The sequence below is a fragment of the Callorhinchus milii genome, unplaced genomic scaffold, assembly GCF_018977255.1.
Source record: "Callorhinchus milii isolate IMCB2004 unplaced genomic scaffold, IMCB_Cmil_1.0 Scaffold5, whole genome shotgun sequence".
Lineage (NCBI taxonomy): Eukaryota > Metazoa > Chordata > Chondrichthyes > Chimaeriformes > Callorhinchidae > Callorhinchus > Callorhinchus milii.
In genome coordinates, this window is record NW_024704746.1 from 53938107 (window position 1) to 53954103 (window position 15997).

General features: G+C 48.6%; 1 protein-coding gene across 1 annotated transcript in view; it reads right to left on the reverse strand.

Moving 5' to 3' along the window:
• The window catches only part of mtpn (myotrophin), a gene marked incomplete at its 5' end in the record, with an annotated part of 50742 nt that extends 43797 nt beyond the window's left edge, over nt 1-6945 (reverse strand). Inside the window, 1 exon segment of the mRNA NM_001292825.1 lies at nt 6917-6945. Within this exon segment, the coding sequence (NP_001279754.1) occupies nt 6917-6925 (9 nt within the window).
• Nucleotides 6946-15997: the final 9052 nt, after the last annotated feature.

Consider the following 15997-nt stretch of genomic DNA (forward strand, 5'->3'; position numbering starts at 1 on the left):
GTGAAATCTTCAATAAGTGTGTGTGTGTGTGTGTGAAATCTTCAATTAGTGTGTGTGTCAGTAATCTTCAATTGGTGTGTGTGAAATCTTCAATTCGTCTTTTTGTGTGTGTGTGAAATCTTCAATTAGTGTGTTTGTGTGTGAAATCTTCAATTAGTGTGTGTGTGTGAAATCTTCAATTAGTGTGTGTGTGTGAAATCTTCAATTAGTGTATGTTTGTATGTGAAATCTTCACTCAGTGTGTTTGTGTGAAATCTTCAATTAGTGTGTGTGTAAAGATTTCAATTAGTCTGAGTATGTGTAAGTCTTCAATTAATGTGAGTGTGTGTGAAATCTGCAATTAGTGTGTGTGTGTGAAATCTTCAATTAGTTTGTGTGTGTGAAATCTACAATCAGTGTGTGTGTGTCTGTGAAATCTTCAATTAGTGTGTTTGTGAAATCTTCAATTAGTCTGTGTGTGTGAAATCTTCAATTATTGTGTGTGTGAAATCTTCAATTAGTGTGTGTGTCAGTAATCTTCAATTGGTGTGTGTGTAATCTTCAATTAGTGTGTGTGTGAAATCTTCAATTAGTGTGTGTGTAAAGATTTCAATTAGTCTGAGTATGTGTAAGTCTTCAATTAATGTGAGTGTGTGTGAAATCTGCAATTAGTGTGTGTGTGTGAAATCTTCAATTAGTTTGTGTGTGTGAAATCTACAATCAGTGTGTGTGTCTGTGAAATCTTCACTTAGTGTTTGTGTGAAATCTTCACTTAGTGTGTGTGTGTGAAATCTTCACTTAATGTGTGTGTGCGAAATCGTCAATTCGTGTCAGTGTGAAATCTTCACTTAATATGTGTATATGAATTCTTCACTTCTTGTGTGTGTTTGTGTGTGAAATCTTCACTTTGCGTGTGTGAAATCTTCAATTCGTGTCAGTGTGAAATCTTCACTTAGGGTGTGTGTGAAAGTTTCACTTAGTGTGTTTGTGAAATCTTCACTTAGTGTGTGTGTGTGAAATCTTCGATTAGTGTGTGTGTGAAATATTAAATTAGTCTGTGTGTGTGAAATCTTCAATTAGTGTGTGTGTGAAATCTTCAATTAGTCTGTGTGTGTGAAATCTTCAATTAGTGTTTTTGTATGTGTGTGAAATCTTCAATTAGCGTGGGTGTGTGTGAAATCTTCAATTAGTGTGTGTGTGAAATCTTCAATTAGTGTGTGTGTGAAATCTTCACTTAGTGTGTGTGTGTGAAATCTTGAATTAGTGTGTGTGTGTATGAAATCTTCAATTAGTGTGTGTTTGTATGTGAAATCTTCACTCAGTGTGTTTGTCTGAAATCTTCAATTAGTGTGTTTGTGTACCTTCAATTAGTGTGTGTGTGTACCTTCAATTAGTGTGTGTGTAATCTTCAATTTGTGTTTGTGTATAATCTTCAATTTGTGTTTGAGTATAATCTTCAATTAGTGTGTAATCTTCAGTTAGTGTGTGTGTGTGAAATCTTCAATTAGTGTGTACGTGAAATCTTCAATTAGTGTGTGTGTCAGTAATCTTCAATTGGTGTGAGTGTCATCTTCAATTCGTGTGTCTGTGAAATCTTCAATTAGTGTTTTTGTGTGTGTGTGAAATCTTCAATTAGTGTGTGTGTGTGAAATCTTCAATTAGTCTCTGTATGTGTGAAATCTTCAATTAGTGTGTGTGTGAAATCTTCAATTAGTCTGTGTGTGTGAAATCTTCAATTAGTGTGTGTGTGTGAAATCTTCAATCAGTCTGTGTGCGTGAAATCTTCTATTAGCCTTTTTGTATGTGTGTGAAATCGTCAATTAGTGTTTTTGTTTGTATGTGAAATCTTCACTCAGTGTGTTTGTGTAAAATCTTCGATTAGTGTGTGTGTGAAATCTTCAATTAGTCTGTGTGTGTGAAATCTTCAATTAGTGTGTGTGTGAAATCTTCAATTAGTCTGTGTGTGTGAAATCTTCAATTATTGTGTGTGTGAAATCTTCAATTAGTGTGTGTGTCAGTAATCTTCAATTGGTGTGTGTGTAATCTTCAATTAGTGTGTGTGTGAAATCTTCAATTAGTGTTTTTGTATGTGTGTGAAATCTTCAATTAGTGTGTGTGTGTGTGTGTGAAATCTTCAATTAGTGTGTGTGTCAGTAATCTTCAATTGGTGTGTGTGAAATCTTCAATTCGTCTTTTTGTGTGTGTGTGAAATCTTCAATTAGTGTGTGTGTGTGTGAAATCTTCAATTAGTGTGTGTGTGTGTGAAATCTTGAATTTGTGTGTGTGTGAAATCTTCAATTAGCCTTTTTGTATGTGTGTGAAATCGTCAATTAGTGTTTTTGTTTGTATGTGAAATCTTCACTCAGTGTGTTTGTGTAAAATCTTCGATTAGTGTGTGTGTGAAATCTTCAATTAGTCTGTGTGTGTGAAATCTTCAATTAGTGTGTGTGTGAAATCTTCAATTAGTCTGTGTGTGTGAAATCTTCAATTAGCGTGTGTGTGAAATCTTCACTTAGTGTGTGTGTGTGTGAAATCTTGAATTAGTGTGTGTGTGTGTGAAATCTTCAATTAGTGTGTGTTTGTATGTGAAATCTTCACACAGTGTGTTTGTCTGAAATCTTCAATTAGTGTGTGTGTGTGTGAAATCTTCAATTCGTGTCGGTGTGAAATCTTCACTTAATATTTGTATATGAAATCTTCACTTCTTGTGTGTATGTGGGTGTGTGTGAAAGTTTCACTTAATGTGTGTGTGAAATCTTCACTTAGTGTGTGTGTGAAATCTTCATTTGGAATGTGGTGTGTGTAATCTTCAATTAGTCTGTGAGTGTGAAATCTTCAATTAGTGTTTTTGTATGTGTGTGAAATCTTCAATTAGTGTGTGTGGGTTAAATCTTCACTTACTGTGTGTGTGTGAAATCTTCAATTAGTGTGTGTGTGTGAAATCTTCAATTAGTGTATGTTTGTATGTGAAATCTTCACTCAGTGTGTTTGTGTGAAATCTTCAATTAGTGTGTGTGTAAAGATTTCAATTAGTCTGAGTATGTGTAAGTCTTCAATTAATGTGAGTGTGTGTGAAATCTGCAATTAGTGTGTGTGTGTGAAATCTTCAATTAGTTTGTGTGTGTGAAATCTACAATCAGTGTGTGTGTGTCTGTGAAATCTTCAATTAGTGTGTTTGTGAAATCTTCAATTAGTCTGTGTGTGTGAAATCTTCAATTAGTCTGTGTGTGTGAAATCTTCAATTATTGTGTGTGTGAAATCTTCAATTAGTGTTTTTGTATGTGTGTGAAATCTTCAATTAGTGTGTGTGTGTGTGTGTGAAATCTTCAATTAGTGTGTGTGTCAGTAATCTTCAATTGGTGTGTGTGAAATCTTCAATTCGTCTTTTTGTGTGTGTGTGAAATCTTCAATTAGTGTGTGTGTGTGAAATCTTCAATTAGTGTATGTTTGTATGTGAAATCTTCACTCAGTGTGTTTGTGTGAAATCTTCAATTAGTGTGTGTGTAAAGATTTCAATTAGTCTGAGTATGTGTAAGTCTTCAATTAATGTGAGTGTGTGTGAAATCTGCAATTAGTGTGTGTGTGTGAAATCTTCAATTAGTTTGTGTGTGTGAAATCTACAATCAGTGTGTGTGTGTGTGAAATCTTCAATTATTGTGTGTGTGAAATCTTCAATTAGTGTGTGTGTCAGTAATCTTCAATTGGTGTGTGTGTAATCTTCAATTAGTGTGTGTGTGAAATCTTCAATTAGTGTGTGTGTAAAGATTTCAATTAGTCTGAGTATGTGTAAGTCTTCAATTAATGTGAGTGTGTGTGAAATCTGCAATTAGTGTGTGTGTGTGAAATCTTCAATTAGTTTGTGTGTGTGAAATCTACAATCAGTGTGTGTGTGTCTGTGAAATCTTCACTTAGTGTTTGTGTGAAATCTTCACTTAGTGTGTGTGTGTGAAATCTTCACTTAATGTGTGTGTGCGAAATCGTCAATTCGTGTCAGTGTGAAATCTTCACTTAATATGTGTATATGAATTCTTCACTTCTTGTGTGTGTTTGTGTGTGAAATCTTCACTTTGCGTGTGTGAAATCTTCAATTCGTGTCAGTGTGAAATCTTCACTTAATATGCGTATATGAAATCTTCACTTTTTGTGTGTGTGGGTGTGTGTGAAAGTTTCACTTAGTGTGTTTGTGTGAAATCTTCCTTTGGAATGTGTGTGTGTAATCGTCACTTAGTGTATGTGTGTGTCTGTGTGTGTGTGTGAAATCTTCACTGAGTATGTTTGTTTGTGTGTGTGAAATCTTCAATTAGTGTTTGTGTGAAATCTTCAATTAGTGTGTGTGTGAAATCTTCACTTAGTGTGTGTGTGTGTGAAATCTTGAATTTGTGTGTGTGTGAAATCTTCAATTCGTGTCAGTGTGAAATCTTCACTTAGTGTGTGTGTGAAATCTTCAATTAGTCTGTGTGTGTGAAATCTTCAATTAGTGTGTGTGTGAAATCTTCAATCAGTCTGTGTGCGTGAAATCTTCTATTAGCCTTTTTGTATGTGTGTGAAATCTTCACTGAGTGTGTTTGTTTGTGTGTGTGAAATCTTCTAGTGTTTGTGTGAAATCTTCAATTAGTGTTTATGTGTGTTGGTGTGTGTGAAATCTTCAATTATTGCGTTAGTGTGTGTGAAATCTTTAATTAGTGTATGTGTGAAATCTTCAATTAGTCTGTGTGTGTGAAATCTTCAATTAGTGTGTGTGTGAAATCTTCAATCAGTCTGTGTGCGTGAAATCTTCTATTAGCCTTTTTGTATGTGTGTGAAATCTTCACTGAGTGTGTTTGTTTGTGTGTGTGAAATCTTCTAGTGTTTGTGTGAAATCTTCAATTAGTGTTTATGTGTGTTGGTGTGTGTGAAATCTTCAATTATTGCGTTAGTGTGTGTGAAATCTTTAATTAGTGTATGTGTGAAATCTTCAATTAGTGTGTGTGTGTGAAATCTTCAATTAGTGTGTGTGTGTGAAATCTTCAATTAGTGTGTGTGTGTGAAATCTTCAATTAGTGTGTGTGTGTGAAATCTTCAATTAGTGTGTGTGTGTGTGAAATCTTCAATTAGTGTGTGTGTGCTTGTATGTGAAATCTTCAATTAGTGTGTGTGAAATCTTCAATTAGTGTGTTTGTGTAATCTTCAAACAGTGTGTGTGTGTAATCTTCAAACAGTGTGTGTGCGTAATCTTCAAACAGTGTGTGTGTGTAATCTTCAAACAGTGTGTGTGTAATCTTCATTAAGTGTATGTGAATCCTCGCCTTGCGTGTGTGAAACTCCAACTAGTGTGTGTTTGAATCTTCACTCAGTATGTGTGTGAATCTTCACTTAATGTGTGTGCGTGAAATCTTCAATTAGTGTGTGTGTGTGAAATCTTCAATTAATGTGTGTGTCTGTTAAATCTTCACTTACTGTGTGTGGGTGATCTTCAATTAGTGTGTGTTTGTATGTGAAATCTTCACTCAGTGTGTTTGTGTGAAATCTTCAATTAGTGTGTGTGTAAAGATTTCAATTAGTCTGAGTATGTGTAAGTCTTCAATTAGTGTGAGTGTGTGTGAAATCTGCAATTAGTGTGAGTGTGTGTGAAATCTTCAATTAGTGTGTGTGTGTGAAATCTGCAATCAGTGTGTGTGTGTGTGTGTGAAATCTTCACTTTGTGTGTGTGTAATCTTCAAACAGTGTGTGTGCGTAACCTTCAAAGTGTATGTGTGTAATCTTCAAACAGTGTGTGTGTAATCTTCATTCAGTGTATGTGAATCCTCGCCTTGCGTGTGTGAAACTCCAACTAGTGTGTGTTTGAATCTTCACTCAGTATGTGTGTGAATCTTCACCTAATGTGTGTGTGTGAAATCTTCAATTAGTGTATGTGTGTGAAATCTTCAATTAGTGTGTGTGTGTGAAATCTTCAATTAGTGTGTGTGTGTGTGAAATCTTCAATTAGTGTATGTGTGTGAAATCTTCAATTAGTGTGTGTGTGAAATCTTCAATTAGTGTGTGTGTGTGTGAAATCTTCAATTAGTGTGTGTGTGTGTGAAATCTTCAATTCGTGTCAGTGTGAAATCTTCACTTAATATGTGTATATGAAATCTTCACTTCTTGTGTGTGGGGGTGTGTGTGAAAGTTTCACTTAGTGTGTATGTGAAATCTTCACTTAGTGTGTTTGTGTGAAATCTTCCTTTGGAATGTGTGTGTGTAATCGTCACTTAGTGTATGTGTGTGTCTGTGTGTGTGTGTGTGTGAAATCTTCACTGAGTATGTTTGTTTGTGTGTGTGAAATCTTCAACTAGTGTGAGTCGGGGAGCGGCAGCAGGACAGCGCGGGGAGGAGCCTGGGCCTACTGACCCAGGTACTTAAACTCGACGCCGGAGCGAGTGCAGCCCCGGGGGGGGGGGCAGTGGAGGGAGGTGTGGGGGCGGAGCGGGGGAACTGCGACGTCATAGATTAGTTTTCAGGTGAGTGCGCGCGCACACAAAAAAAAAAAAAAAACCCTCCGCGCCCCCCCCCCCCCCCCCCCCCAGGGCTCACATCAGAGCCCACTATGGTCCTGTTGGGTTCGATGCCCCAATCTACGGGATAATGCCATCAACCTGACCGCTCGCTCCCGGTCCCCGCGTGCGCACTATGGCTGCCGCTTTGACCCGAGCCCCCTCACCCCCTCCCTCCCTCCCCCCTCCTCTCTCCCCCCAAACCCTCCCCCTCTGCATCTCTCCTGCTCTCTCCTCCTCTCTCTCCGTCCCTCTCGTCTTCTATCCCCACTTGACCCTCCCACAACCTCCCTCTGTTCCAGCCTGGGAATCCTCCGCCGGGCTCACCATGGCACTCGGCGTTGGCTGTCCAGCAGCAGCCACACCGACTGCCCCATCCCCCACCACACTGGTCACCCACCCCGGACACAGACCCGGGGAGTCAACCTCTCCTCCCTCATCCCCATCTCCCCCACCCCTGCCTCACAACCTGGACCCCCCTCCCCTCCCACACACCCTTCTGTCAACCGCTCCCTCCACATCGGACTGCAAAATGTCCGCTCCCTCTGCAACAAGGCCCTGGTCATCAATGATCTCATCCTTGATGAGAACGTTGATATCATGGCCTTGACAGAAACGTGGCTCACCCCAGGCGACACCTTCCCCCTCACGGAGGCCACGCCACCCGGCTACACCTCCCACCACATCCCCCGCCCCAACCGCCGTGGCGGTGGTGTTGCCCTTATCTCAAGGACACCACTTGCCCTATCCCCCTACTCCTCTGGCTCTTTCCCCTCCTTCGAGCACCTCACCCTCTCCCACCCCTCATTCCTCTCCCTTAAAATCCTCCTCCTCTACCGGCCCCCTAAAACCTCTCCCACCTTCATCTCTGACATTTCAACACTCCTCACATCTCTTTGCCTCTCCTCTGATCGCCTCATCATCCTGGGCGACTTTAACCTACACTTCACCCCCTCCTGCTCCATCTCCACAGACTTCTCTTCCCTGCTCTCCTCACTCAACCTTTCCCTACACATAAACTCCCCCACTCACAGTCACGGCCACCCACTCGATTTGGTGATCACCCGGGGCCTCAGTGTCTCGGATGTCACTATTACCGACAAGGCCATCTCCGACCACTACTTCATCTCCTTCACCACCTCCACCCCCCTCCCCACCTCCACCAGACCCACCACCATCTTCTACCGCCCTTGGAAGAAGTTACCCCCACAATCCCTAACCGATGCCTTGGAGTCCTCTGAACTCCTCTCCCTCTGGCCTTCAACCCTCACCGACCCTCTTCTCCTCTCTCCCTCCTCCACAATATCCTCTCCACCACACTCGATACTCTTGCCCCCATCACTTCCCGCACTGTCTCCTACTCCCGCTCCTCCCCCTGGTACACCACCCACCTCCGCTCACTGAAATGCCAGGTGCGGGCTGCTGAGCGCACCTTTGTCAAATCCGGCTTAACGGTCCACCGACAAATCTGGCTGGACCTCCTCAAAATTTACCGCTCCACTCTAGCCTCGGCCAAGTCGTCCTTCTACTCCAGGATAATCCTGGAGGCGAAGAACAACCCCAGGCTACTGTTTTCCACCACATCCCGACTCCTCCGTCCCCCCCGCCACCCCGCGCAGGTCATCTCCTCCAACCTTCACTGCGAGGAGATGCTGGATTTCCTTGAATCCAAGATCAAGGGAATCCGCTCCGCGGTCACTTCCCCTTCAACTTCCACCCACCACCCACCCCTTCCCTCCCACACTCCGACTCCTACCCATCCTCCCCTACACACCTTCGTACCCGTTTCCCCACCCTCTGTCACTGAACTCATCCTATCCCTAAAACCAACCACCTGCTCCCTTGACCCCATCCCCACTCCACTCCTTATCTCCCAGCTCCATTTTCTTGCCCCACACATCACTGACATCATAAACCTGTCCCTCTCCTCTGGCTCTGTCCCCATTCCATTAAAAACTGCCATCATCACGCCCACCCTGAAAAAACCCTCCCTTGATGCGTCGCAGCTATCAAGCTACCGGCCCATCTCCAACCTCCCCTTTCTCTCCAAGGTCTTGGAAAGAGTTGTCGCCTCCCAACTGCGCTCTTTCCTCTCCACCCATTCTCTTTTTGAACCCCTTCAGTCAGGTTTCCGTGCTGCTCATAGCACAGAAACTGCCCTGGTCAAGGTCACCAATGATATCCTGACTATCTGTGACCAGGGCTCCCTCTGTCTCCTCGTCCTCCTCGACCTATCGGCAGCATTCGATACGGTCGACCACGCTATCCTACTCCACCGCTTGTCCTCCCACCTCAACCTTCAAGGCACTGTCCTTGAATGGTTTAGCTCTTACCTTTCCCACCGTCTTCACTTCGTCTCAACGAATGGCTTCTCCTCCACCCCCCGTACTGTCTCATGTGGTGTCCCTCAGGGCTCTGTCCTCGGTCCCCTCCTCTTCACCCTCTATATGCTCCCCCTCGGTGACATCATCCGCAAACATGGGGTTAACTTCCACATGTATGCGGATGACACCCAACTCTACCTTTCCTCCTCTACTCTCAACTCCACGACCACCGATGTCCTGACAGCCTGCCTGTCCGACATCGAGTCCTGGACGAGAGACAACTTTCTTCAGCTCAACGTGCGAAAAACCGAGGCCCTCCTGATTGGCTCACGTCAGCGCCTCCGCACCTCAGGCGCTGACACCATCAGCATCCAAGGCTGCACTCTCCACCTCTCAAAGCCAGTCAGGAACCTCGGCGTTTTGTTCGACCCTGAGCTGTCCTTTCTCCCTCACATCCGCACCACAACTGGCACCGCCTTCCATCACCTCCGGAATATCGCCAGATTACGGCACTACCTCACCCCTCACGCTGCTGAAACCCTGGTTCACGCCTTTGTCACCTCAAGGCTGGACTATGGGAACTCTCTCCTCGCCGGCCTTCCCGGCACCTCCCTCCACAAGCTGCAGGTCATTCAGAACTCTGCAGCTCGTGTACTGTCCCGCACCAGGCTTCGGGACCACATCACTCCTACCCTCGCTCGCCTCCACTGGCTCCCCATCCCCCAGAGGATTGATTTCAAGATCCTCATCCTCACCTACAAGGCCATTCACGGCCTTGCTCCCTCCTACCTCTCCAACCTACTATCCCCCTACCTACCTGCCCGTACCCTCCGTTCCTCTGGCTCCGGTCTGCTCCACGTCCCCCGCCCCAACCGCCCTACTATCGGTGGTCGGGCCTTCAGCCTCTCAGCCCCGAGGCTCTGGAACTCCATCCCCCAGTGCCTTCGCCTTGCTTCCTCCCTTTCCTCCTTCAAGGCCGGTCTCAAAACCTTTCTCTTTGACCGTGCCTTCAGCTCCCCTCTCGACTCTCTTCCTCCTCCTCGCTCCTTCCCTCCCCTCACCCTGACCATTTCCCCCCTCCTCTCTCCCTCCCTTCCCTCCCCTCACCCTGACCATTTCCCCCCTGCTCGGGTCATGACCCAACTGTGCAGCGCCTTGGGACGTCCTCCTGACGTGAAAGGCGCTCTATAAATGGAATCTTGTTGTTGTTGTTGTTGTTGTGTGTAATCTTCAATTTGTGTGTGTGTGTAATCTTCAATTTGTTTGTGTAATCTTCAAACAGTGTGTGTGCGTAATCTTCAAACAATGTGTGTGTGTAATCTTCAAACAGTGTGTGTGTAATCTTCATTCAGTGTATGTGAATCCTCACCGTGTGTGTGTGTAATCTTCACTCAGTGTGTGTGTGTGAATTTTCAATCTGCGTGTGTGAAACTCCAACTAGTGTGTGTGTGTAATCTTCACACACACAGTGCTGTATGTGTGTGAATCTTCACTTAATGTGTGTTTAATCTTCACTCAGTGTGTGCATGTAAATCTTCACTTAATAATAATAATCGTTTCATTTAACATAGCTCCTTATCACGTCTTTGAGATGTCTCAAAGTGCTTCACAGATTACATTATAAAGTGCATTGACTATATATTTTGTGGGGGAAATGTGGCAGCCAATTGCTCACAGCAGTGTCCCACAAACAGTCGTGAATTGAAGTGACCAATTTATTATTGATTTTTTTGAAGAAATTATCACCATCTGAAAACAACAACAACAACAAGATTCCATTTATTGAGCGCCTTTCACGTCGGGAGGCCGTCCCAAGGTGCTGTACAGTTGGGTCATGACCCGAGCAGGGGGGAAATGGTCAGGGTGAGGGGAGGAAGGGAGGGAGCGAGGAGGGGGTAGAGAGTCGAGAGGGGAGTTGAAGGCACGGTCAAAGAGAAAGGTCTTGAGACCGGCCTTGAAGAAGGAAAGGGAGGAGGCAGCGAAGGCACTGGGGGATAGAGTTCCAGAGCCTAGGGGCTGAGAGGCTGAAGGCGCGGCCACCGCTGGTAGGGCGGTTGGGGCGGGGGATGTGGAGCAGACCGGAGCCAGAGGAACGGAGGGTACGGGCAGGTAGGTAGGGGGACAGTAGGTCGGAGAGGTAGGAGGGAGCAAGGCCGTGAATGGCCTTGTAGGTGAGGATGAGGATCTTGAATTCGATCCTCTGGGGGATGGGGAGCCAGTGGAGGCGAGCGAGAGTGGGAGTGATGTGGTCGCGAAGCCTGGTGCGGGACAGTACATGAGCTGCAGAGTTCTGAATGACCTGCAGCTTGTGGAGGGAGGTGCCGGGAAGGCCGGCGAGGAGAGAGTTCCCATAGTCCAGCCTTGAGGTGATAAAGGCGTGGACCAGAGTTTCAGCAGCGTGAGGGGTGAGATAGTGCCGTAGTCTGGCGACATTCCGGAGGTGATGGAAGGCGGTGCCAGTTGTGGCGCAGATATGAGGGAGAAAGGACAACTCAGGGTCGAACGTAACACCGAGGTTCCTGACTGGCTTTGAGAGGTGGAGAGTGCAGCCTTGGATGCTGATGCTGTCAGCGCCTGAGGTGCGGAGGCGCTGACGTGAGCCAATGAGGAGGGCTTCAGTTTTGCGCACGTTGAGCTGGAGAAAGTTATCTCTCGTCCAGGACTCAATGTCGGACAGGCAGCTGTCAGGACATCGGTGGTCGTGGAGTTGAGGGTAGAGGAGGAAAGGTAGAGTTGGGTGTCATCCGCATACATGTGGAAGTTAACCCCATGTCTGCGGATGATGTCACCAAATCGGAGCATATAGAGGGTGAAGAGGAGGGGACCAAGGACAGAGCCCTGAGGGACACCACACGAGACAGTGCGGGGGCTGGAGAAAAAACCATTAGTGGAGACAAAGTGAAGACGGTGGGAGAGGTACGACCTAAACCACTCAAAGACAGGGCCTTGAAGGTTTAGGCGGGAGGACAAGCGGTGGAGGAGGATAGCGTGGTCGACCGTATCGAATGCTGCCGATAGGTCGAAGAGGACGAGGAGCCAGAGGGAGCCCTGGTCACAGATGGTCAAGATGTCATTCGTGACCTTGACCAGGGCAGTTTCTGTGCTATGGGCAGCACGGAAACCCGATTGAAGGGGTTCGAATAGTGAATGGTTGGAGAGGAAAGAGCGCAGCTGGGAGGCGACAACTCGTTCCAGGACCTTGGACAGGAAGGGGAGGTTGGAGATGGGCCGGTAGCTTGATAGCTGCGATGCATCAAGGGAGGGTTTTTTCAAGGTGGGAGTGATAGTGGCAGTTTTTAAGGGAATGGGAACAGAACCAGAGGAGAGGGACAGGTTGACGATGTCTGTGATATGTGGGGCAAGGAGGTGGAGCTGGGAGATAAGGAGTGGAGTGGGGATGGGGTCAAGGGAGCAGGTGGTGGGTTTCAGGGATAGGATGAGTTTGGTGACAGAGGGTGGGGAAACGGGTATGAAAGTGTGTAGGGGAGGATGGGTAGGAGTCGGAGTGTGGGAGGGAAGGGGTGGGGGGGTGGGTGGATGTTGGAGGCGAAGTGACCGCGGAGCGAATTCCCTTGATTTTGGATTCAAGGAAATCCAGCATCTCCTCGCAGTGAAGGTTGGAGGAGATGACCTGCGCAGGGTGGCGGGGGGGACGGAGGATTTGGGATGTGGTAGAGAACAGTAGCCTGGGGTTGTCCTTCGCCTCCTGGATTATCCTGGAGCAAAAGGACGATTTGGCCGAGGCTAGAGTGGAGCGGTAGATTTTGAGGAGGTCCAGCCAGATTTATCGGTGGACCATTAGGCCAGATTTGACCCAGGTGTTCAGTGGCTCGTACCTGGCTCTTCAGTGAGCTGAGGTGGGTGGTGAACCAGGGGGAGGAGCGAGAGTAGGAGACAGTACGAGAGGTGATGGGGGCAAGAGTGTCAAGTGTGGAGGAGAGGGTGTTGTGGAGGAGGGTGAGAGCAGAAGAGAGGTCAGTGAAAAGCAATTTGCCAATTAATTAACAATTGGGTTCCTACTTACTGGCTAGGTAAACAGAGGCATGTGGAGTAAGGAAACTTCCCCAGGTCTCTCACTTGAGTAACCACTGGTCCACAGCTACAGGACTCCACTTTGTGCTTGTAATCTTCACTCAATGCTGTGTGAATGCCTGATTGAGCCGTTCAGTATACGCTGAATGTTTATGCTGTTCAACCACAGGGCGGGGAAGACGGGCAGTGCTGAGAGCAGCAGGTGTCCCTCCCTCCCCCAGAGATTCATAACAGTGACCCCCCCCCCTCAGTGGCTCACACACATTATTAACACTCACCAGCCCCAGTGTGAGCGCCCCTCGCCCCCTCTCTGGCTGCTGCCAGCTGGGCTTGGGCTGCAGTCTCCGCTCCATTCTCACCCTCATTCAGAAGCGATGCAGGTGTTTTGAGTGAAGTCTGGTGGCGGCTCTGTCCACTGGCGCGGGACGCCTTTCAACACAGGTAAATGTTTAGCACTGTGGTTTTGGACAGTTGTTCATTTTCAAGATGTGAAGGGGGGTGGGGGTTCTTTCTGCCCGTATCTCTCCTCAACCACAACCACAGAGCCCAAGGTGCCAAGCAAGACCCAGTTGTGGGCACATTCCCTTAGCCTCGGGTTGCCTGGTACAGAGGCCTACTAGTCTCAATTGAGTCAGCCCCTGTGGCGGTATCTGTCCAGTTCCTGTGTCAGGCAGTACTCCAGGACACTGCTGATGACAGCACAGCCAGCCTGGCTCATCATGGGACTTAGAGAGGTCTGGGGCCCCTCTTCCCACTCAGCTCTTTAACTCCGCAAGCCAAAACCTTAACTGGTAGGATGGCTTTCAGTGACAAGCTATGTGGTTTTAGCTGGATAGACTCAAGTAGATACCCCAACACACAATGTGAGAGCCCCAAGCTTTGACTCTTGCCAACCTGCTCCTAATACATTCCAGAATTAGGCAACAAGTTGTTCTCTGCCATCTCCCTATCCCACTCCTCCTTTCATTTCCTCTTCTCTCCAGCTTGGTAAGGTGTCATCATCCCCCCACCCCATAATGGATGTGCGTATGGGGGAGCTCCCTCCAGGGCGAGAGTGCGCATTCCATTCCACTCACCAGCCCCAGTCGACGTGTGGCATTTACATATGTGAGCTCCCAATCTGGTTTGGAGACCTCTTTCTGACCAAAAACAAAATCCTAGCACCCTCTGGGCTCTGTGACCCTGGCCAGACTGTTCCAAGGCTAGTCCAACCCATCCCTCACATTCCAGGTCATGCAACCCCTGAGCTCAGACAGACTGACGGACAGCGATCTCTCTTCTGCACCATTAACATGCTTGTTTGTGCTGAACAGGCATCTGGTGCTGAGATAGTCTGCGTGTGCCCAAGTGTCAGTGACTGAAGACAGAGAGCCTGATAACAGGCTGCTCTCTGCCATCTCCGTCCCACTCCCCCTTCTCCTTTCCTTTTCTCCCTTCTCTCCCGCTCTCTCAGTTTTCTTTAAACCCTCCCACTGGAAACAGGAGTTTGCTGAGGTGCAGCCGTGGATTCCCTCTCATATCAGGACATCCCAGAGGAACGTTGTCCTTGTGTAGACCTTGCTGAGATGGCGGAGAGTAAGGTGTCTTCCTCCGGTGATAGATGTGTGTGTTTGTGATAGGGGGGTTGTGTGTGTGTGTGGCTGGGCATAGGGGGTGTCATTGTGTGGGGCTGGGGTGAGGGGGATGGCACTGGTGTGTGTGGGGGCAGTAGGGGGTAGTGGCCATGTGTGTGTGGCTGGGGGAGGGGGGGAGTGGCAGTATGTTTGTGTGTGGGGTGGGTATTGGCTGTGTATGTGTGTGGGTAGCTGTGTGTGAATGGGGGTGTGTGGCTGTGTGGGGTGGGGGGGTGTTGTGAGTGTGCGTATGGAGGGGGGTGCTGTGTGTGTGGGGGGGGCTATGTGTGTGCAGGGGTGCTGAGTGTGGAGGGGTGCTGTGTATTTTGTGTGTGGGTGGAGGGGGGCTGTGTGTGTGGTGGGGGGTATGTGTGTTGGGCGGGGCTGTGTATATGCGGTGCGGCATCCTGAGGGTGTGTGGGGTTGCCTGCGGGGGGGGGGGGGTGTGTGTGTGGGGGCCTGCATGTGTGTGTGGGCGGGGCTTGTGGGTGGGGCCTGCATGCATGCATGGGCGGGGCCTGCACACATGGGCGGGGGACTGCGCGCGTGGGAGGGGCCGTGCATGGGCAGGGGGGTGCGTGTGTGTGGCGGGAAGGGGGGCTGTGCGTGTGTGGCGGGGAGGGGCGCCGTGCGTGTCTGTGGCGGGGGTGGCCATGCGTGTGTGTGGTGGGGGGCGGGCCATGCATGTGTGTGGCGGGGAGGGGGGCCGTGCGTGTGTGTAGCGGGGGGTGGCCATGCGTGTGTGTAGCGAAGGGCTGCGCGCGTGTGTGTGGGAGGCTGGGTGTGGGGAAAGCTGTGTGTGGGGGGGGTGCGGGGGCTGTGAGTGGGCGGTGGACTCTGGGTGGGCGGTGGGCTGTGTGGGGGAGGCTGTCTGTGTGGGGGTGCTATGTGTGCGGGGAGATGTGTAGGGCCGTGTGTGGGGGGCAGGAGTGGCCTGCGTGTGTGGAAGCCTGCTTGTCTGTGGGGGACCTCCATGTGTGTATGAGGGGGGCTGCGCGCGCGTGCGCGGGGTATACGCATGTGTTTGTGGGGTGCTGCAGTTGTGTGGGGGATTGTATGTGTGGGGAGGAGCCTATGTGTGCGCTGTGTGTGGGTGGCCCCGCGCGTATGTGTGGGGGGGGGGGGTGGCGTGTGTGTGTGGGGGTGTGGGTGCGTGTGTGTGTGGCCTTGTGTATGTGTGTGTGTATGTGGGGGGCTGCGTGTGTGTGGTGGGAGCTGCGGCGGTGTAGGGGTCTTTGGCTGGATGAGGGGGGATTGCGGCTGTGTGTGAGGCTGCTGTGGGTGTGTAGGGGGCTGCGGGTGTGTGGGGGGCTGTGTGTGTGTGTGGGGGCCGTGTGTGTGGGTGGGGTGCGCCGTGTGTGTGGGGGGCCATGTGTGGTGGGGGGCTGTGTGTGTGGTGGGGGCTGTGTGTGTGGTGGGGGCTGTGTGTGTGGTGGGGGGCTGTGTGTGTGGTGGGGGCTGTGTGTGTGGTGGGGGGCTGTGTGTGTGGTGGGGGGCTGTGTGTGTGGTGGGGGGCTGTGTTGTGCGGGGGGCTGTGTGT